This window comes from Trichoplusia ni, chromosome 4, assembly GCF_003590095.1.
Source record: "Trichoplusia ni isolate ovarian cell line Hi5 chromosome 4, tn1, whole genome shotgun sequence".
Lineage (NCBI taxonomy): Eukaryota > Metazoa > Arthropoda > Insecta > Lepidoptera > Noctuidae > Trichoplusia > Trichoplusia ni.
Window position 1 is genome coordinate 8,192,333 of NC_039481.1, and position 18,562 is coordinate 8,210,894.

General features: G+C 35.4%; 2 protein-coding genes across 2 annotated transcripts in view; both read left to right on the forward strand.

Annotated features, from left to right (window-relative positions):
* On the forward strand, positions 1 to 7,783 carry LOC113492895 (protein takeout-like). The gene is made up of 6 exons (XM_026870611.1): positions 1 to 337; positions 4,556 to 4,698; positions 5,001 to 5,095; positions 6,377 to 6,510; positions 6,925 to 7,074; positions 7,438 to 7,783. The coding sequence occupies exons 1-6, from the start codon at positions 259 to 261 to the stop codon at positions 7,590 to 7,592; spliced, it is 756 nt and encodes a 251-aa protein (XP_026726412.1). The 5' UTR covers positions 1 to 258; the 3' UTR covers positions 7,593 to 7,783.
* A 9,651-nt stretch (positions 7,784 to 17,434) lies between these two features.
* LOC113492897 (protein takeout-like) overlaps positions 17,435 to 18,562 on the forward strand; it is a 13,684-nt gene continuing 12,556 nt past the window's right edge. Inside the window, exon 1 of the mRNA XM_026870613.1 lies at positions 17,435 to 17,622. Within this exon, the coding sequence (XP_026726414.1) occupies positions 17,568 to 17,622 (55 nt within the window). The 5' untranslated portion in view covers positions 17,435 to 17,567. The remainder of the gene's footprint in view (positions 17,623 to 18,562) is intronic.

Sequence of the window (18,562 nt, forward strand, 5' to 3'; positions counted from 1 at the left end):
TGACATACATCCCCATGCAAAATACGACTCTGCTTAGCTAGCATACATTCTTATTCCTATAATTAGTATTGTAGATTTCGTACGTTTTTTTATGCCTTATAAGTACATAGGTTCAGAGTCTGGTCACCTTGTATCAGGCAGTGGCGCTCCTAAGCTGGTATATAATATCAAAGATCTGCAGGCACGCGGTAGTGGTGTGCGAGGCCTGCGCAGACGCACTAATTGCACATAATCCGCGTCTATACTCTTCCGTGCACTATGTTGTCGAGTCAAGTCATTTTAATATCTTCATTTGTTTTATTATGTGTTATCAATGGTGCCTTGCTTAAAGAGATACGTGAGTACCCAAAATTTTTGTTTCTTTTTGGTTTTGTTCAATTATGGAGGTTTTATTATGATTATTATTTATTTTTTTGATGCTTACATGTTAAGAAATTTGATTTGGTGCATTGTCCAAAAAAATAGGTACTATTGTCTATTGGATCTTGTTTTGCTTTTTGGTTTTATCGTAATAAAATATTTAAGTTTTTGTGTACTTACACGAAGTCAATGTAGGTCTTTATTATATATTATCTAATTTCATTAGTATAAATACGTTGCCAAAAAGTAGTTTAGATTTCGATATCATTATAAATTGAATTACCAAATAGTGTAATTATGTAACAATATCTACGAGTGTACCTAATAGGATCTCTTTTCGAGTTAGATGATTTTATTTTAAGCTAAATGAGTTAATTGAGAGAAAAACAATATATAATGGTAGTACTTATTCCTTCTTTACCTTCTTATTCCTTATTGACTATTACAAGAAACATGTATTTTCCTTAATTCAAAAACAAAAGCTAGTCCTCTATTCAAGTCGATTAAAAAACCGTTACTTTGTTTATTTAAATTTAAATCATTAACTAATTTGTAATGTTATGTCGGTACATTTCATGTTATCTTTGTGTGTATAATACTTCTTTATTTAATTCTTTAATTTTATGGCCTCTGACGTTAGATTCTTGCGTTTATCTCAGGAACCAGACATTTTATTTTATAGTGATTCACTTGTTTTATTGTATTCTATTTCCTGAATTATCATTGTTGTCATGAAGGGGCAATTGTTTCAAAAGTAAAACCGTCTTTTGTTGGTTTGCGTGGGAATTTGTATAAACAAAGTAATATTTTCGGACGGAAATAGAGCCTTCCGTCTCTACGCTGTGTTTAAAAGGAGGATTGTTATGATTGGGAAAGTTAGACTCTATTTTCAGGATTTTAAAGTGCTATCTCGCTTTTACAGTTGCAATAAGAACTTACATAGGCGCATAGGTTACTTACATAGGTTCCTAGCAGAAAAGATGATCAACGTATTATTAAAACATTATAACAATTACAACTTCTTTAAATACCTTTACATTTTCGAAGAAAAAAGTATAGTTGTTTTTTGCAATATTTTATTGTTCTAGTCACAATAGGCTTCTATAAATCAGTATTAAAGTGTTTAAGCATTGTTGTTAATTAAAATAATTATGTTTTTATCTTTATTCTCGACTGTATCTGAAAATTTGCATCTCTGGTAGACTAGCCTTTCGAACGAGTGACTTTAGCCTGACAGGTTGATATCCTTGAATTCTTATATTATTACGGTAAACAACAACCTAGGAAATACGGGGAAGTTACTGTTGGGCTAATCATGAATATGCAAAATCTAAGTTTTCTTAGTTATTCTATTTTGTAATACTTGCTGCGCAATGCACCTGCGTTAATCGCGGATAAGACATGTATAATCATGGTTAATTTTATCAAAATTGGAGATGCTTTTTGTGTTAAAAGAGTAACTTACAACAAATGTATTTTATCATGATTATATTGTGACTTTTATGTTTATGCACCTACTTCTTGTACATACTTAAACAGAATGCTTCAGAAATAAAGAGAGTTTTGTTATACTAATGTCATTATCAGGCTGAAGGCTTGAACGCTCTACTAGTTCCATAAAACTGCTGCTTCTGATTGGATATTATTCTGTTTTGTTTATCAAACAAGTTTACCGGAAAAAGAAAATCAACAATTAAATAACACTAATTGATATGATATATAAAAACAGACTGCAGCCAAAATTGGGAAAATTTCTGGTAAAACCGCTGAGCATGGCAAATATTGTTCTTCCGCAAACAAGACTAGTTTTTCCAGTCCATATGAACTGAGCTGGATATTAGCATATATATTACATGTTATTATTTATTTTCACATTCATTATACATGCATTTATTTTTTTATAAATTAAGTGTACAACTAGTAAACTAAGTCAGGTTCACGACCTAGACATTTAAAAGTTATTGTGTCACGTTTCAAAGCTGCATTTGTATCTAGTTTTTATTGTAGGTATACAAGAATATATTCGAAATCGTTATTTGTCTTCTCAATACTCAATACTCAATTATTTATTGCTCTTCATAAGGCGCTTGGATCATAGAATAATTTTCTTTAATGCAGGTCAAAGTTGGTAATGTAGGAAAGAGATATGACGTGATCGCAGTCTTGCTTCCACAATTTTATTTTCAAATGGGAAATCATCAAATGATTCCTTCTGTTTGGGTTGTGTGGAAGAGTGTCACACTTCGTTTGACAAAAACCTACCCATGTTCCTTCCTTTGCTCTTCGTTTACCGGGGCCACGGTAACCCTTTCGGACAAACCCGCTGCTTGCTTCCATAGCTGCAATAATTTTTCTTCGCACGGTGGTGATAGGTGCTTATTATTGATGTCATTTCCGTTTTTTTTCTATCAACTTTCAGCTCGAGATAAAATTGTTTGTGAAAATCTAGTGTTGTCCTCGATTTCGATTAAGACTCTTCTTTTCCAGATGCGTTTTAAAAATAGAAAACCAGTTATTTAAATTATTTGTGGTTATGCACTATTATATTTTTATTCACATAAGGTTCAAACTTAGGTATTTGAAGGTCTTTGGACTACTTAGAACAGTTCCTTATTGATTGATATGTAGAGTACGACAAGCGAGTCGTGCCAAGTTATATTTCACATAGCAACACCTATCAAGTATAATATTTAATCATTATTAGCGCCTCGCACTTTTCTCTGAGCTATCGACGCAGGACTGCGGTCCTTGTGATCGCGACAGGCCGCTCTAGGCCAGGCTAGGCTTATTTCCACAACTGCAACATGCAGAGTACCGAAATAGCTTAAAGTGACAAACCGGTCAAGTGCGAGTCGGTCTTGTCAGGTTTTAGTAGTATAAACCAGTAGGTAAAATCCCCCTGGGAACCCTTAAGAAAATATTGAAGAATAATTAATGACGAATGCACATAGCAAGATTGAATTTAAGCGGTTGTTAATTTTATACTTATTCAATATTTCATTATACAAATGCAATATTAATATTTACTTACACTTGACCTGTCCAGTTTCTAGAAGGTCTCTGCCAAGAAGTTTTCTTATTTTAAAATAAATAAAAACAACAATATATATATTAATCTTATCTAAATTGTGTTAGCAGTGGCATTGACATGTTAAATAAAAGGCCATTTAATCTGGCGTCCTTATCGGATACTACGGGGTACTATTTTCTTTGGGACACCAAAATATTAAAAGGAAATGTAATATTAAAAGGAAAATCAAAAGGTCGGATGAAGTAAGGGAGGTCACCTTTTCACAATTTAAGTAGTTTACAAACACTACACGATACTTGTTAGCAAGTTTATATCATACTTCGATGGCCACACATTTATCCTACAAATGTTCATAACACATACATCGTAATAACAAGACATTGTCTGGTAATGTGCGATTAGTGTCTCCGTAATGAGCTGTTAGGCCAATTACTACGGTCAGTATTGTATAAGCCTCTATGTGGAATTTTCTGACTGAGGAGAGCGTAGCGAAGGTACAAGTGCACAAGTTGATCGATCACCGGTTAAGCTACGGTTGTGTCGGTCGGCCCGTACATGGGTGATCATCTAGATCATGGCGAGTTTCTCTGTGTTTCGTCTGGTTCTTAACAGAATATAGTTATTTGGACGACAAGCATAGCCTTGATTCTTAAGAGGAGTTGGTGATTTTGAATTTTTTGTTATTACTTAATGTCTCAATATTGCTTTATGTTGTCTAGATTAAGAAAAAATCCTGCATTCTCAACGATGAGGTTTTATGCAATTTAAAAATGTGTGCAAAAACTTATACTCTAGCTCGTGTTTTGTTTTTATATTTGCAAACAAGTTTTTCTCGACGGTCGGCTTCCTGCATTAAATTCTTAATCATTAATTAAAAAAGAAGTTAATTACTGCAGTTCATTCTCAAATAATTAAGGATTTATGCTATCATGTCTTGCATGCATGCAACTATACATATTTGAATTGTCAGAATACATATATTTTGCATCATTTGCATTTACCGGAGCGCTCAATGGCTAATTAACATTAGGAGGATTTGTAATATAGGTATCAAAAACAAAAGTGGCAAAAAATACTTGCAAAATAAAAAAAAACAGTTTAGAATGATACGATTATAAAATTTATTAAATTTTGTTGTTCTAAATAAATAGTCTATACTTTCAGCGGATTACATCCACGTATGCAAGCGGGACCCGGCCACGATCGAGGGCTGCGTGCTCAAGTCCATTGAGGCACTCCGTCCGAAGCTAGCTGAGGGCATCCCCGAGCTCGCCGTGCCGGGGCTGGAGCCCTTCGTCATACCCGAGGTCTAGAGTTCTCGAGAAAGCATCTATTTTACAACTTTTGCGATAGTCACGTAATTGCGATTCTCCGGTTTCCATGTACTCAACTTTTCCCTCTTTAAGTTATATTAAACGAAGCTATGGATAGAAACTATTTATTTTTTAATAAAATCTATTAAAAAACCTTTTTCTTCTAAATAAATATTTTAAACAAATTGACCGATACGCCAACTTACCTAAAACTGACATCGCGATCTTTGAGTTTTGTCGTCACTTTGTATATTCCGTTATCATGAGAGTTAATTAGGTGACGTTTGACATTTCAGATTAAAGCCTTGACTACGGAGAGCCTGCAGATCCGGGCGTCCGGCCACAATGTTAAGGTCACCGGCGCTAGTCAATTCACTATCAAGAGCTTGTCGTAAGTATATACTAGAAATATATTCATAATATGCTATTATATTATTCTAAAAATATGTTGCATAGTATAAAGAACTACGATAAATATGGTCTGTCGGTACAGTCGCGTGCAAAAAGGAACATACGTAATTAAAGATTTGAAATTGATTTTGAATGGAAATTACAATATTGTACGGATAACACTTCCAATATTATAAACCAAACATGATGTAACTGATAGTTAGATTACCTACGAAAATTATTTTTCCTTCATAAATCATATTTGTATAGACATGAACTTAATCTGTTTCCAGTGAGTAGTAGTATTTTTATTTCAGTATGTAACGTCTTTAATTTAAGTTTAAGTTTTAAAGTGATTTTTTTGGTGACTGTACTTGTTTGTGAATGATTAGACATAATCATAAAAAAAGTGTCTTTTCTTTTTAAGTAATTTGATACTTTGAAATAATGCATGTAACAAACTTTGCACCTCAATACCTAAACAGAATTTCTATAATTATGCTGATGACAGACAATGATGTAACAAATGATTTATGTTAAATTGTCCGTGATCAAATGCATTGTCGCGTCATTGGTAACGCTGCAAATATGGAAGAACATGATTGTTTTCAGCATAGTTAGAGCGTAGTAAAGCATTTTCACTTTTAGTCGTTAAAAGATATAAAAAAATATAGCTATGCGATTCTGAGTACCCGGCAACGTAGGATCGTGGAAGTCAGGAAGACTTCGGATCATAAAAAATGCAATATTCAGCTATTTGTCATCCTGAGAAATAGGAAGCATAGCCCAAGAAAGCTTCTAAAAAGGCTTTCCCGCTCATTGCCTGTAAGTGGCGCCATGTATCGTAGCGATCTATAGTCATATCGACATTCGGTTTGCGCTTTGGCAAGGCTTTTGTGCGGAATTCTCAACTGGTTGTAGTTGCATTTCATAGCTGTAGATGGCTCTTCTATAAACAATAATATATATTGGAGAGTTTAATGAACTCTATTATATTATTTAAAACACAACAATTAACCCAAAACCTTAATCAAATTAAGTACTTAACTAATAATTGATTTCTAAAATGCCTATGCCAATTTGTGGTATTTAATTACCAAGTTTGACCTTCATTTTAAGTTACTTAGCTTCTGCACCCGGCTTGGTTCTTTTTTCATGATTTATGAGATTTTTTTGTCCTTTCCTGATAATTTGTGTGTTTCCTGAGCAACTGAAATACTGTTTCTGACGCTCCCATAGTGTGGTGACTATTATGGATGTATCTAATATTTTTATTTTTCAGGGTTGACTTAGACACGCTTGAGATAAAGGCTCGTGTACGCTTCCCTAAGCTGCACTTCGTCGGAGACTACAAGCTTGATGCACAGATCCTCGTGGTGCCCCTAAAGGGAGAAGGACAACTGACTGCTGACGCCGGTAACTAATATAAAACTTGTCTATATAGTGTAATATTAAAGTTTACGGAAAACTTATCAATTATAGTTCGTATGATATGTCACTAACTAGAATTGATAAGTTGGATTGACCCTTTCCAGTAAAATCTTTAAATTATCCTAAAAAAGCCACCAAAGCCAGCAAAAAATATAGAACGGCTACTTTAAAGATCTAGATCGTCAATAAATCTTATCAAGAACTCACTACTCCTCTGCCATTCCGAACCAGTCAGACCTTGCTTCCTGCAGATCACACCACCCGTGTATAAATAGGGCTACTTCCTTCAGATTTCCTCTTACACTTCCATACGGTTCCTGATATTCTTCTAAGTACTGGAAAAAAACAGATATGATTAATTTACCCCGTAGCTGATTTATCCTTTTACTATTTTTCCAGTGAAATGTGACGCTGACGTGGTAATCCACACGACGATATTCAACCGCGACGGCGCGGAGTACATCAAATTTAAGAAGATCGATGCCGACATCAACATCAAGGACTACAGGGTCAGGCTTGATGGACTCTTCAATGGAGACAAAACATTAGGTAAGACTTTCCTCTTATGAACTTGGCTTTCAAGTCTCTATGACCTCAAAAAGAGTGATTTATTTACCTTGAGTAAAATGATGTTCTTGTTACAAGAATATGAAAAGCCTCTGAAAAAAAGCAAAATGGAAGGAAAAGGTAGAAGTTTATTCGGGAAAGCATCTGACGCATTTAACGTTCGCAAATGTTACAGTTACAATCCGGATTGATAACATCAAGCATGTTTAAAAATTTGATGTGGAGTTATATGAAAACTTGATTTCAACTCTTCAACAAAAGAAAAAGGATTCAATACCCACTAGTTTTTGCTAAATAACCTCATCCATCAACACAATCACCACCTAAACTGTGTTCTATCTACAGGCGAGGCCGCAAACCAGGCCATCAACCAGAACCGAGGCGACTTCCTGAAGGCTGCCAAGCCACACCTGGAGAAGACGGTCACTAAGCTCCTACTGGAAACTGCCAACAAAGTGGTGGACGGACTCACGCTGGACCAGCTCCTGCCTAAACCCTAACCTAGTTCCTAGTAACTGGGCCACTATCTCAAGTAGTAACATGTGGAAGAGAGATGCCGCTCTGCGCCGTATATCGCTCTGTCCCACTTCCACATTGCATTACTTTATGACGTATAGGCCCCCTGTATATTATTATAAGCTGACTGTGATTTTATTTCTGCGGAATATTAAATTGTTCTTTTTATAAGAAATTGTTTTTTTTTCTTTAAGTCCTAACATTGGCTAAAAACGCAACAACGACAGTTGCGTTTCAACAAATGTTTGGATGTAGCCATTATGTCTTATGTCTCAAGGTTAAAATTTTATTATACTTGTGTATAATTGATAGATTTAAAAGTAATTTCCTAAATAATTAGATTCCCGACACTCTGTACAAATAGAGCAAAGTAAAACAAATACGCAAACAAAATAGTTCACCCATCAATTTACGATAATACCAATCGTTGCTTTGTATTTTTACTCTCTGGATATCACTTTGCATCAGTTTTGTGACATTGTAAGACATAGGTGCCTTAACTGTCTTATTAATAGGTTTCCGTTTGTGGCTTCCTACCTTATGGGTAAGGAACCCTAAATAGACATCAGTTTGGAGGCTCAATCTGCAAAACTCTTTGTCCAGTAGTGAGACAGATCATTATAATAACATGTGTTGCACACAACAATGTAATAATATCTTGCCTCATTCGTTGCGTGAACGCATTTGTTTAGAAAATGTTAGTTTGACCTTAACTATAATTTAATAATTTGTCAAATTGCGCGATGGTTATAATATGAGGTTTCACTATAATCAATCTAGTACTGTCAACTTTAGATTTATTATTGTTTTTAATACTAATAAAGTATTGTACATAGGTACCTATATGAAGTTATAAATTGTTAAAAGACAAGCGATCGCCCCGGCTTCGCTCGGGTGCAATGCTAATATATTTATAATATAGTTGTTTTTGAATGCTTTTTAGGTAGTTAGATAAGAGTTAATTAATACCATCTTTTGTTCCAAAATCTTTTACTAAAATATATACGATGTCTGGAACTCACAAAACACGAATTAAAACCCCACAAATAATGATTGGCAATTTACTTCATAATCAAATTTAAACAACAATAATTAACTACGTTCTTATAGTCTATTTAAATTTGTTAAAATCAACAATCGCGAGGTACTGTAACTAAAATACGTGCTTCATAACAAATCAGCAATGTAATTAAAACCAATAGTAAGAGTTGTTGATATAAATTTGGCCGACTTCATGCAAATTGACGCGTGCCACAAATTATTTATGTATGATTTATATAATTCTGTGTAGATAGGCATCGTGTTGACATGGTTATGTAATGTATTTACATAATATTATTATTTTATGGTTACACTTGTTTTACGCCATAGAAATCTAAATAACAAGGTAATAGAAGTGCCAACGCCGCGTGACCTTGTCGCCACACTGGTGTCTTGGACGACACCAGCGCGCGAACTTACGCTCAGTCGCTCGCGGAACGTCGTCACAGCAAGAACCACTAAAAATGGTGTTTTGCGGCGTTTCTCAGGCTGGAAATTCATCTGCATCGTGTAATAACATAAATAAATAGATAACATTTTATCGGTAAGTAAATTATTGCAGTAATATTGATGTTATTGCAAAATTAAATTTCAAAACATAACCTTCATTATAAACCATATTTATATCGCACCATCCTGCAACAATTGCATTCTTTACTAATCATTGCCTCTGCAGTAAGAGACTTACAGAAATGCACCGTTGTAAAAAGAGAAATGTATAACGAAAAATAATATTTATCAATGCGATCGTATTTGTAGTGGTACGGCCGTACAAAACTGTCGGAAATAGTGATGTGGTTAAGTGCGGACAAATTATCCAAAATGAACATTGTATACGAAAAGTAACAATTTTAATAGTCGTTTGTTTTTGTGAACATATTATTGAATATATTTTTATTTCAGAATCCCGCAGGTTGCAAATAAATACAAAAGACAAGTGGATGACTACCACGGGTAAACGAAATTGGTACCCTACAACTTAGGCCGAATATACACTATGAAATTAGTTGCATGCTTGATAACTTGCCGCCCGCCGCCGCCCGCGCCCCTCTCTATTTTTACGGCTCGGACCGCGCTCGCAACTGAATGTTTCAAAAAGTACGCCTTGCGCTATAGCATAGCATTGAATAAAAATTGCAATTTAAACTTATCCAAATCTCATAAATACCTATTTTTTTATTATGAACGTTTACTAGTCATTCGATACATGAACAGGGCTGCTTTTGTAAGACGACTAAAAAGTCACCGTATATACCAAACCTACCTAGGTACCAAGTATTTCTTAATAATATTTTTTTTTGTCAACCGACAATTAGCGATTTTTTTTTTGTAAGTGGGTACATATTATAATGTAATCCATAGAAGAATACAACAAAAAACATTGTCACTCATAATTTCGTCTTTCATTATATTTCGGATCCGTAGTCAATCCCTAGTGTAGTTTACGTAATCACTACAACTAATGCAAAAAAATGCAATGACTGTGTGAGTTAGTAAATCCATACAACGACAAAGTCAACCTTATTGCATTAGACGTACGGCCTAGTATTGTTTGCTTGGTCTTCTCGATGTTAATGTTTGCGTGATTGCGTAGTTATTTGCTGTGAATGTGTTGAAGCCCCGCCCACCGGCGACATGCGTTTCGATAGATCGCCGCGGTATATGCCATTTCTATTACCTTGTTATTTAGATTTCTATGTTTTACGCTAATGATGCATTGCATTAGTGCAAAAACACAAATAAAACTGGTCAAGAGCAAGTGGGATTCGTGACACTCAGGGTTCCGTATAAACAGGATAAAAACGAATTGTCCAAACAAAATGGTCACCCATCAAATTATGACCATACCAACCTCGATTTAGATTTTAATTTTTGTTGCTATAGCTATACCTCTCGGTTATCTGAGCAAATTAAAGTACTATATCTAATAATATTAATATTCCACAACTTTTGCATAACAGCATCTAGTTTCCAACAAAGCATAGCTTGTACTATGCTAGACATACCTATTTATGTTTTGAAAAGAAATATCCCAAATAACAAAACGACACTGAAGGAATGGACAAGCTCATCACACATTGATTAGTCCTAGGCAGGACACGAAAGTACATGAAGGGCAACGGAAGAAATGGGGGAGGGTTACAGTTAGTAAAAGTCTGACCCTCACTCCCGTTCAATCGAAAGCGAAAGGAGTCATTGGACGATTTCCCATCTTGACAAAAACACGAAAGGAAGCAAACCCACGACGGGTGACCAACTGGCCAATTAAATTGATTTAGGATCTACCCCAGGTTTGTATATTAATTTTGTCTCGTACACGTATACTTTTGAACCATACCTAAGTCATTAAAACTCAAGTTCACAATTACAACGAACGCGTTGAATCTGATTAGCTTAGCACACAGCGGAAGGTAGAAACTTGGTATAATCATAGGTTGCAGGCAATCAGTTCCTAGATATCGGCACCTCCGTCCGGTAGAGTAACGCACCGGGGGACGATGACCTGGTGACCTTCAAATCATATCTTCAGACTAGAACTCATGGACTGGTACACAGATGTTGATATAGACTACGGATTACTGGATCCCTGTGAGAGAAAAAGGGCCAAGCTCCTTCCAGTACCTATGAAGTACACGGTTACAATCTAAAAGTATAAATCAAAATCTTTTTTAAAAACGAAAACATTCAACCGCCTTCAAGTAAAAACTAATAAGCCAAAAGTGATGGAATTTTATATGACCCAAAGACGATTTCACGTTACGAATAATTACTATAACTAATAAACATAAAACAAAATACAGCCAAATTCAGAAATGCAGTTTAAATGTTTAGACGATTTTGGTAAGTTTTATGGCAAAAACTTGAATTAAATAAAGATCATTCTAGTATAAAGTATCATGTCATTGAGCCCAGCAAAGCCAGGCCAAGAGGTGGAAGATATTTGTTCCGGAGGTCAAATATAAGTGATCTATTCGGCATATTGAATATTGTTCTAATGGGAAAATTCCTAACAGTTTTTAGGTGGAGGACAAATGGCAAATGGAAAATAAATATGTTGTAATTCAAATAATGTATGAGACAAGAGAGGTTGGAAGTTAACAATAGCGCAGATAATAAGAAAAATGTGATTAAAGGAAGTTTCCAAGGAAACTTCTTGGATTTATGGAAGAAAAATACAAATCTAATATCAGATTGGTTAACTTGTGGCAGAAGGCTTTTGAGTAACAATAGAAAACCGGGCAAGTGCGAGTCGGACTACCGTCACTGAGGGTTCCATAGAAAAAGGCTAATGAAAAGCAAATCGATTGGGTTTGAGAAATATGAGACCGTTGTATTGATTAAACTCTACCTTTATTTTTAGTATTTGTTGTTAGCGACAACATACATATTTAACATCATTATCTCGCTATCGTGGTTTATGGATTACAACCTGAACCCCAATTCTGCTATTTACAATGGCCGATGAATGAATGAAAATTGGCTCACATGACACATTTCGTATTCTCTTAAGCATGCTTCCTACACAATAATTAGAAATTTAGTATGGGACGGTTAACTCAGGGTCAATAGAATGAATTTTCAATTATTGTGCTGGCATTATGCTTAATAGAAAAGGTATAATTTCGATTTAATCCAATTGCCATTAATTCATCGGCCATTGCAAAATAGCAGAATCGGGGCCCTGGCGACAGAGACGGTTAGATACACACACGGTCAGACGAATGGATAGCGGTGCGTCAGCAGTACGGGTTCAAATTATCCTTCGGGTACAATATTAAAAACAAAGTTTATATAAAGTGGATTGTGCAGATTTAGTCTTCATTTGGTCCTAGAACTTCAGTATCCAATCGTCAAAGATATATTCCTTTCAAAACATCTATACCTAACTTGACTACGTGCCTTAATACCTTCGATCGATCTAACGCAATACTAGGGGCAACGACCGGATAAAGGTCACTTATATTACCTGTACTCACATTTATTTATAAACTAAACATTTACTTCCACGCTCTATTTCATATGGGGTCACCACCGTTATTCATTTTAACTTTAATGGGTATCACGTATTAAATTAGATTGGTAATGTTGCTTGACCTTCATGAATAAGGGCCTGTGTCCATAATTTTCATTGCAAAATGTGCATCCATGTGTTTAGTTAATTACATTGTCTATACATACAAAACTTTACAATTCGGCTTCAGTTACAAGAAAAAACGACGACAAAATTTGTAGTGTTATGTACCAATGTAATGATATCTGACTCATAAGAATTGGTTTCGTCGTTTAGTAAATTCAATGATGCTTATGCTTTCACATACATTAATGGGATAAATATGGTTTAGGAGTTCCATTGTGACAGCATCACCAAAACCCTAAGCTACATGAAGCAAGACCTCTTCCATAATAATTATGCGTTTCACAAAAACTATATAACAGGGCGATGTCTCATTTCGCAAATGGATTCCTCATAGATATTTAGTGTTGGCAATTCTTATGATATGTCAAGAGGTGCAGATTGCCTTGACCAAAGATGGTTGCTACATCGGCACTTGGCGCGCTCCACAGCGCCCCAACCTTTCTCGCTTCTAGTTACAAATAATATTCGATATGACTTCTGTATAACCAAAAGAAGACAAGGCTTTGGGACATTTTTAGAAACAGGAATAATCAATATCTATACGTACTAGACAATGGAGTCAGTGCATTTTTTTCTGTTATTGTTTTTTTTTGTTATACGTTGTCTTTACCCGACTGCTTTGAATGCAGGAGGACTATTTTTTTTTAATATAGAAGCCAATGACTTTAGTCGCCACCAATAACATGAAGATGCGAATGGTCAAATCATTCGCATATACTCCATTCTGTTTCTAGACCAAAGTCGAGTGATCGGTCGATTTGGTACATATCCAGGTCTCACAAGGCTCTCCCACTCCAACAAAGTTTACAATTCGAGGTAACTGTAAAGGATTATCAAGGCCAGGATAATGAAGCCTACCCCTGTACTATGAACGAGATTATTTCCGTCATAAATTAAGGCTGCGTAGTACACGGCACATAGCGGCATCTCCCTTTCACAATGCCATCAGCCCTCCTTTTAGAGCTCGGATAAAACCCGCTTGTCATCAAATATTATGAAAGATCTAACTCTAACACTTCTTTAGCCTTGACCGTTTATTGTAGTAACATAATAAACACTCTTGACCTCATCAAAATGTTTATAAAGAATTCGCCGATGCCCTATCTAGAAGCTAACAGTTGTAACATCGTGTCTTGTTGGTTGCATCAAGCGGGCTTTGTGATTATGATATTAAGAACCGGTTAGATGCAAGTTGTATTTAAAAAAATAATTATTAAACTGATTATTTTTGTCACTTGATTTATTTGGAATTAAATCCTTGACCGATATCCATATAGTTGCTAACTGCTGAAGAATTCAGACTGTTATAGATTCAGCTTTTAATTACCAACGTGCAAAATTGACTCTTTTTGTGATAGTTTACCCATGTCTCCACTCGCTTAGCAGTTGTCGGCTTCTATTTCCTACTACACAATAAATATTTAAATAACTTCATAGAAAACAAGAACTACACTAAGTTATCACAAAATTTGTGAAACGGTTTTGCCTTAAATAATAATAATAAATTTTTATTTAAAAACAACAAAGGTTCATTACAAGTTTTACCAAACTACACAGAATTTAAAAACATGGTAACAATTAATATTGTATTGTCCAGAGAGAGTTGGTCCTCTGGGTTAAAACATATGTGAGTGGGCAATCCCGTTTAGTTTTTATCACATTCAGGAAGCTGTGGCTGCTCCCGATTATTCTGCTATGCAAGGATGCAGACTTTTTACGCCATAATGCGTCAAAACCGTCGATATGAGCATCGGCGAACATGCCTGATGCACTGCAGAACCGCGGAAGCCGCAACAGCGCCCTGAATGCATTATTATATTGGATCCGTAGAGCGTTGTAAGCCCTTTGGGTATAGCTGAACCACAGAAAAGCGTAATCGATGTAGATACAGTAATAGAACAGTAAAGACACAGTAACCTTTGCATGTGTGATATCTCAACGTAGATGCCCATTTCAAATGCAACAATTTGATGCCATTAAATGCGTTTATAACCGATGATTATTATAGAAGAATTTATAACTATTAAGTTTGTCGATAAGTGGCATCCAATTTGTCTGGTATGTAAGGTACTTCATTTTATAGTATGCTGTGGTTAACGTGGTTAACGGTTAGCCGTTAACCACATTTTTTATAACATAGAACACAGCTATTGATACATTTTAAATGATCGTAGCAGCAGAATTCTTCGTCTGTGTGGAGATTGAGTTATGGGGAGGCGGGGTAAAAGAAATAGCTTCTATCGGTATTTTATATCTTTTTGGATACTACATCCAGCAGTGTCGATCACCGTCATCAATAAAGGGTAAAGCGACGACGTTTAATTTGTAGTTTGCAGATCCTTAGTTTATGGGAGACCCCAGGGATCACTAGGAGCAGGACAGGAGGTTAGGTTAGATTATTCCTACGAATCACCATATCAAATTTAAACGGATAAACTTAAAGGATTCCCAAGCGAGGGAAACTCCAAACAAAACCGAGTTTGCATTACATTATAGCTGATGAACGCGAGTGCACTGAACGTTTCGCAACACATTATAATATAGTAATTTATTTTTATTGCAACACCAACATTCATTCAATGTTTTCGTCTGAATGCTTTCTAATTCTGTTAATTTTTAACATTGGCAATACTATACGTATTATTGTACGTTCAGTTGTGAAATAATGTGTTATTATGTTTTTAGATTTAGACGTGGAAGGTCAGGATCGTGGGTTTTGCAACGGTCTGCGCACGCGCAGATCTGGAAGAATATGTATAGAAATGTTAAGCTTATCAAATCCTTATTAATTAAGGACCGAAAGTTAATATCAAAATATTAACTTTGTCTTCATAATTGCCATTGCTTTGTTGATAAAATTTATCTTTACTTAGCTCACGTAGTTCTGTTCGAGATCAAAAAATATCCTTTTTAGCTAGGTAACGTACAGGCATATATTTATATACGTAAAACGCAAAACAAAAATAAAAAGACATCGTTTTCTTGTTATTTTATGGTCGATGTAATGTAGTACCTGGTGCCAAAGTTTATCAGCCAGTAGATCTCTGTCTTATCTTTACACGCCCTAAAAAAACCCTCAGATGTGCCGGTTTCCTTCGCCGTTTTTGGCGAGAGGTAATTACTTTGTTACATGTAAATACATAAGTTCGAAAAAAACATATGTGCGTGCCGAGATTCGATCTGATGACCTTTGACTTGGCAGTTCCAACTATCATACAACTAGGTTTTTTCCACAACATTGTAAGGCGGTGTTTCCACCAGAGATGTGCGATGGAAATGTGTCGTGTGAGGATGTCCGCTGAGCTGTGCTGACCGAGGCAAGGGAAATGAAGTAATTATATGCGATCTTCAACGCATTCCTCGCTACGCACCCTCGCACGTCTCTGGAGGAAACGCAGCATTAAACTAAGATACCAAAAAATAGGCAACGAAAATACAGACACACATTTTCGACATAGGTATGAGTAGAAAATTAAATTGGAAGGCATAAAAAACTTACCACTTATCCGATCCGGTCATATTGAAACTGGAGCACATTCTGATGGCGGAAGGGTTAATCACGTGTGCGGGCGGAAGCTGCGCTCGCGCATCCAGGATGAAGGACGCACGAGTTTCCCCGCCGATGCCGCGTGGCGCAAGCGGAACATACTTATCATGTTTACGATTATATTATTATTAGTAAATTATATTTGTTGTGACGTCATGCGGTTTTAAATAGATATATAATGCTGGTTTGTTAAAAGGTAACACAAAAGTAATATTAAGGGTGTCGCTAGCTGATTAACAATGAAAGTTCTTCAGTTCGTTCTTCTTCCGTTTCTCCAATTCTTTCTGGACCACTCGAGCGTTTCCACTGTTCATGTTTTTTGATAACAAAATAATTTTATCAACCTTCCGCGAACAGGGCGTTCTAAAACAATAAAAAGTTTAGCATTTTAGCATGTTTAGCTATTTCTTCTATTGAATAAGATTTTTTTTTTCATTTTCAGATTGTTCTTGTCGATGTGATCAGAAAGGAACCTAAATTTAGATATCAGGGTAAACTGAACTTATCTTAATGGCTAGATAGTCCTCGCACAATATACTAGCATCAATGACAGTCAAGTTGTAAAATACTTAATTACATTTTAAGCACTGCACCAAACTGAGGTCGTTCATGTTAAAATTCATAATTTAGTTCAAGAAAACTTGTGAAGGCTTTCCAGACTGCTTTTTAAAAACAAACAGCTTTTGCTGTTGTAGACCTACTTTTATCTTCAAAATGTCGCATTTTATTATTGTTGTAAATTTCGCGAATGAACTTTTTGCAATCTTGTATTTATAACTTCTTCAAGTCTACATCTCAGTAAAAAGCTTTGCTAGTCTAGCGATTCCTAGCCTTTCTTTGTACACTTGTACTTTTACACAAAATTCCTAAATTTGGCCAAAATATTGTACCTCTTATGGACAAAACTGTTTAATCTTCATATCAAATATGAAACGATCCTGTCGTGAATACAGCAATATATTTAGGCAATCGTAACTTGCGAATCGCCTAAACACAATGACATACATTTTGCAAACAAGTGGCAGTTAAGTACTTGAGAAAAGGATAAACAAGTAAATAGTTCAGAATAGGGCTGATGCACGTTCACATGTCCTTAGGCGAGGAGTGGTGGTGGCGCGGCGACGACGGCCAGTGCCGGCCCACACCGCGAGCTGGCTGGCCGATACCACGGCGCCTATCGGATACTGTGCGTTTGCAAAACATTTCTACGTATATTGTGCAAGCAATATCGACATGTTGCCTATTACCGTGCTTCTGTTTGTGCTGCATTTTGTCGCCGCTGATATTCGTAAGTTAATGTCCTGAGATTGTCCATTTCTATTCTTTCGAGTTTTATGTAAAAAGTTTAGGTTTTAAAGGAATACACAAATTTATCGATTAAAAAGTTATGTGAAACTTTCAAATCTTACATCACACTTTTTTATTATAAGACATGTTTTATGATGATGATTATATCGCTTAAAGCCAATGAAAAGATAAAATAATGAAGTCTTTATACCGTCTTACTATGTCAGTAAAAGCTTTCTTTGATATTTTATCGAGATACGATCGAAATTCGTACAATTAGCTCTGTGTAAGTGATTATTTCATATTCTTATTAATGCTGGTTTTGCTAAAATGACACATGTATGCAACGTTTTATGTAACATGCAAACCAGTGTCATCTTTCTTGTATCGTAATCAAAACACCGATGTGACGTGCCCGCCGGCCAAGTAAAACACATTTACGCAAATCTAGCAACACTCATAGTAAAAAGTGCGTAGTTTTCCGTCACAGAAAGATCGCGACCGAGTTGAGACATTATTGCAGAAATTGATTGCGATAATATTGCACAGATGCTGTTTAAAAATATGTCTAGGTTCTATAGCCGACTCTAGATATTAAGGTATCACTTTAATTTATTTTCCTAAACCTAATATCGGTTCTTTTGATTTTAATAATTGCGATATGGCATTAATTGATCATCAGTCTTATATTTTGAGACCAAACAAAGCTTGAAAGAAAAGGTGACTTCTTTTTAAGGAACTAAGTCGATTATCTATAGATACATAACATATGTAAGTGTAAAAAGGTAATTAGGAATTTAGGATATATATAGGAATATAGTTAAGGAGCTACTAGTTTTAATTTATTAGTACATATTTCTTATCGTGATTTGTATCAACGACCATAAATAGAAATTAAATGATGATAAAAAAATGGAAAAAAAGTAATCTAATAAAAAAAT